Source organism: Alligator sinensis, unplaced genomic scaffold (assembly GCF_000455745.1).
Source record: "Alligator sinensis unplaced genomic scaffold, ASM45574v1 scaffold12_1, whole genome shotgun sequence".
Taxonomy (NCBI): domain Eukaryota; kingdom Metazoa; phylum Chordata; order Crocodylia; family Alligatoridae; genus Alligator; species Alligator sinensis.
In genome coordinates, this window is record NW_005841973.1 from 228,175 (window position 1) to 232,811 (window position 4,637).

General features: G+C 54.2%; 1 protein-coding gene across 1 annotated transcript in view; it reads left to right on the top strand.

The window, feature by feature from the left end:
- Nucleotides 1-3,193, top strand: part of MRPS26 (mitochondrial ribosomal protein S26) — an 11,363-nt gene extending 8,170 nt beyond the window's left edge. Inside the window, exons 3-6 of the mRNA XM_025200664.1 lie at nucleotides 585-725; nucleotides 1,256-1,260; nucleotides 2,066-2,195; nucleotides 2,801-3,193. Coding sequence (XP_025056449.1) covers nucleotides 585-725; nucleotides 1,256-1,260; nucleotides 2,066-2,195; nucleotides 2,801-2,932 — 408 coding nt within the window. The 3' untranslated portion in view covers nucleotides 2,933-3,193. The remainder of the gene's footprint in view (nucleotides 1-584; nucleotides 726-1,255; nucleotides 1,261-2,065; nucleotides 2,196-2,800) is intronic.
- Nucleotides 3,194-4,637: the final 1,444 nt, after the last annotated feature.

A 4,637-nucleotide genomic window follows, 5' to 3' on the forward strand; every position in this document is an offset into this window, starting at 1 on the left:
CCGGCTGATCCCTCTCCACTGCAGAGGTGTTAACAACACTCTCTCTTTTTTTTTAATAACCTTGATGTTTCACTAGTTAAACTCTCCTTTCTTTTGCAGTGTTGCTCTCTATTAGCTATCTGTGATAATGTCTCTTCCATTTCACAGCCCTGCAGACTTTCTAGTTCTGTCTTAAAATCCTTAACTCGGGTCTAGTAATAACTCAGGTGTGGATGTGACGGACAGTGCAGTATTGGAGGCACGGTCAACATGCTCAACAAGGCTAGATTTTGTTTTCCAAATCTGAAGGAGACGTACATTTAACTGTAATGACTGCAGGCCTAAAGATGCAATAACTTTGACTATTTTTTCCTAGCCTGTTGTGGGTTTTTTAAACTTGTATATAGTCTAGCAAATTAGTCACATTCCAATGGCTGTATTTGTTTTTTGCTTTGATCTTAAACTGAATAATGTGCTGGCCCCCTAGCCTACTAGTAAAGCTTCTAGTTTCTCCTGAACAGGAATAAAAGGAGTGCTGAGTTCCATGTGATGTGCTGCTCTGGCTGCCCTGCCCCCACTCCAAATCTTATATCTGCCCAAGCTGATTCACGGCCAGCTCAGGGCAACCCTGGTCACGGAGCTTGGCTGATTTGGCCCTGGTTGCGGGTTCCCGCCCAGAGAGCCAGTATGGCTGGCACTTAACATGGCTACTCTCAACTGTCTGGGCCGGTGTGCTGAGCTGCAGCCTCTTATCCCTAATGTGGTGTGGCCGTAGCTGTGGCTGTCATTGGGCGCAGTTCCAGTGGGCACTGCTGATGTTTACTGGCTGCTGTTCATGACAAAATCCAAACCTGGAATGAAGCTGTGAATCATGAGCTGACCCAAGGGAACAAGGGTTCCACCCCCACCCATTCAGCAATGTCTTGCCCCCTGCATCCCTTTGTAAGACACCTCTAATGCTGTAATGCTCCCATTTGTCGCCCATTGTCCACACAGCTGCTGGTTCCTCCAACATCTGTTGGACAGTGAATGGGAGTTGCTGCCATCTGAGCACATTACACCTTTCTGTCCTCAAGAGAACACACACCATAGACGTGGTTGCATGTCAGTTTGCTGACAGCTCCTCTCTGGCATGAGGTTCCTCTTTCCCGGGGCAAAAATAAAACCCCAGGTGATGCCCGTGTTTCACCTTTCTGATGCTTGCCAGCTGTCTCCTAAGCCAAGGGGATGGCTCTCACTCTTACCCATCCTACCTTGGCCTGTGAGTGCAGGGCACGGAGGAAGGGAGCTGAGTGAGTTGTGCGACATGATGTCACTGCTGAGCAGAGCGTCACAACTGCTGCAGTTGCCACTTTTCCACCTGGTCCATGGGTTAGGGATCCTAAGTCCTGTGTGGAGCTTTGAGGACCCTGTCAGAGCATGAGGGGGGGTCCTAGTAGCACCTGTTTGACACAGTTGAAACACTGGAGTCCTGTTACAGCTGCCTGCTCTCCTCACAGCACTCCTGAATCAGACCAGCAGCAGTGGCGTGGTTCCCAGGCCGTCTCCCAGCACTGTACAAAATCAAACACGCTAGGAACTGAGCAGAGAAGCCACATGTCCCCCAAACCACCCATACAACAAGAGAAGCCAAGGGCAAAGACCTGGCCACCCCCATCCACTGTGGTCCCCACAGGCAGTGAGCAAGGTGCCAGTGTCCTGGGAGGGCTCCAAGTCCTGCTCCAGCAGGTCCCGCAGCCTCCGAGCACTCAGCTGGGTTCACAGCTCCAGCGTAGGGAGCACATGACAGTCATGGCACCAACCAGCCCAGCCAGAAGCCTGTTATCCAGAGCCTGTGCTAAGGTGTTGTACAGGGACCAGTGTGACCAATGCAAGGAACATTCTGCCCCTGCTTTGGGACCTGGTAGGACTCCAGGCTCCATGGCTGGCCTGCTGGTAAAGTCAGCCCAGCTCACCCTTTGTCTTTCTCATGGTCCCACGACAGCCGCAGGCTTTTCTTGAGCTTTAAGTGTTTCCCGAGGAGGCAGCTCTGCTGTGACTCCAACTGTCTCATGAAGGGTTCTTAACACCCCCTTTCCCATGTGTGCGCCAGGGAGGAGCGACTCAGGAGAGAAGAGGAAGAGCTGAAGAAGCGGAAGTTGCAAGGGGCCATCAACCAAGCCAAGCTGATGGAGGACTTCAAGAAGCAGAAGGAGAAGGAGGTCCTCCGGCTACAGGTGAGGGCTAGAGGCTGAGCACAGGCCTGAGGGGACTATGGGGCCTCAAGGTATAGTGTATTATCCCCCAGTGGCCTGAGGTGGAGCTGAGAGCGTGGCCACTATCGGGCTTCTCTGGAGAAGGGGCCTGCATGGCTTTGAGGAGTGCCTCCAGCCTTCCTAGCTGCCACCACACTGCCAGCGTCAGTAGGCCGTCCCGTGTGGGGCAGGCTGGGGAATAGCTGCAGGTGGCAACCAAGGAAGCTTTGTGTCTCTGAGGTGCCCCCAGCCTTTTGCCCATGTGGTGAAATGGCATCTTCATTGCAGCCACTCAGGCTCTGCCCTCCTGAAGAGCCATAGAGTAGCCACTCTCGGCTCCCTGCACCAGCGCCCTGGAAGCAGCAGTCCTGTGGGCAGCACTGGGGTGGGCTGGAGTCCCCTGGCCACTGAAATGCCCAAGAGAGAAGCCCTGGATGACGCTAGTGTCCATTATGACAACCCTGTGGGGTGAGGGCAAACAGAGCATGCTATGGCAAGCAGGCCCTGCTCAAACAGGAGCTCTTCTGCTTTGAGTGGCACAAATATCCCCATGTTCAGAGCTGCTGCTTCTCCTCCTCTGCTCACAGGAGGAAGCCCAAACCTTCATCACTCCCGAGAACCTGGATGAGCGGATCGAGCAGTGCCTGGACGACCCCCAAAACTACAACTTTGCCATTGACAAAAAGCAGCGCATCATCAGGCACACTACCCTGTCCTAGGAGTGCCGCCTCCACCTTGGCCTGGCCGGGCAGTGCAGTGGCAGGCTGCCCAACGGTTTCCGTCCAGGTGTTGAGCTCACGGCAGGGAGGGGGCTTCCTGCACTGGGGACACAGATCAGCCAGGGGATTCTCATTTGAACAAATGGCCTTCGGTGGCCATGTGTGGTTCCTGTCCTGAAACAATCTCACCTGCTCCCCGGGTCATGGCCCTTCCCTTCAGCACTAATCGCTCGTATCTGGGAAATAAAGGGATGCATTTTGTATAGTGCTGGGTCCTTCCTTCCCTAGGCTTCTCCCTAGGGCCTTTGCAACCTGCTTCCCTGCAGGGTCTCAGGGTCTTCATCCTCTGCCCATTTGGATTGTTCTTGGCATAGTATTCCACAGGATTGTGACCCGTTTGGCTTTTCCATCCATGGATGGCAGGGATGGGGGTGTCTCCCCCCCGCCTCCGGTGCCCAGAGATCTCAAGAGTCAGGGGAGCTGTGAACTGGTAACAGCTGGAATTCCTGTCTCGAGCAATTTCCTTCTGGTCTTGCTGCTGTCTCCCCTTGTTGTGCTCTTCTCTACTGGAACTGGAGTCAAGACTGAGAGCAGAGGTTGTTCCCCACCTGAGAACTCTTGTAGTTTTCAAGGGGAAAAGGGAAGAAACCCTGAGAACTGGGGCAAGTTATGTCCAGATTGAACTCTTAAGAGAAGCCCTGATACTTGCCCTTGTGGAAATGCACAGCCGAGATCCCAGGTGGCCACAGTGGGGTAGAGCTTGGGCAGGTGCGCTGCCATGCTCTGCCTCCCCTCTCCTCCATCCCTGCCTCCTGCCAGGCTGGTGGCCCTCGGGCTCTCCTGTGTGTTTCTCCTCAGTGTGTGACCCTGGAGCTGTTGGCAGTGACCCAGGCTGTTGCCTACAGCCTGCTGCTCTAATCCCTTCTGACTGCTCTCCAGTTCCTTTGGACCGTGTGTGCCTGCTCTCCTGACTTGTGGATCCCGGATGAACTTGTGCATGATGGAGTCCCCTCTTTGCACGGATGTAGTCTGGGGGCATGGAGCCCTTCCTTGGGGTCCGGCAGTTCAGTCCATCCTGTGTCTCTGCTTGGGGTTCAGAGGCAGCTTGTAAGAGAGGGAGGCTTGCCCTGCACTCCCCCTCCTGGGCAAATGTGGAAAGACATCAGGAGTTCCTGCTGTGGAGACAAGTTTCAAGCAGGGATTGGCAATATTTTTGGGCAGAGTGCCAAAAGCACCTGCAACCTCGACTTGTAAGATGTTGGGGGAGCCACAAGGGGCCTGATCCTTGTGGTAGCGCTGCCCCAACCCCTTCCCTGCTATCCGCCCCGAGGCACGTGTGCTCTGGCACCCATGCTGGGGGTTGCCTACCCCTGATTTAAAGCGTCTGCTATATCTCACTTGGGGTTTAGAGTCCTGCACCTGACAGAACTGTTGCTCCCCAGACCCAGGGCTTGGAGGATTTACTGGTCAGTTGTGCATTTCCTGCTTATCAGTAGTCCTTTAATCTGATGACTTTGTCCTAGCCCTTTCTGGTGTGACTAGTGGGCACTGTCCCCAGCCTGCATTGCAGCGTGGAATCAACCCCTCCCTTGTACCTGGCGCTAGATCCTTCCTACCAGCACTAGTGACTGGGACCCCATTGTGTGTTAACAGGCTGAGCTTAGTAGTCAGGGATGCTGCCTCTGAAGTGCTCTGCTAATTCCTG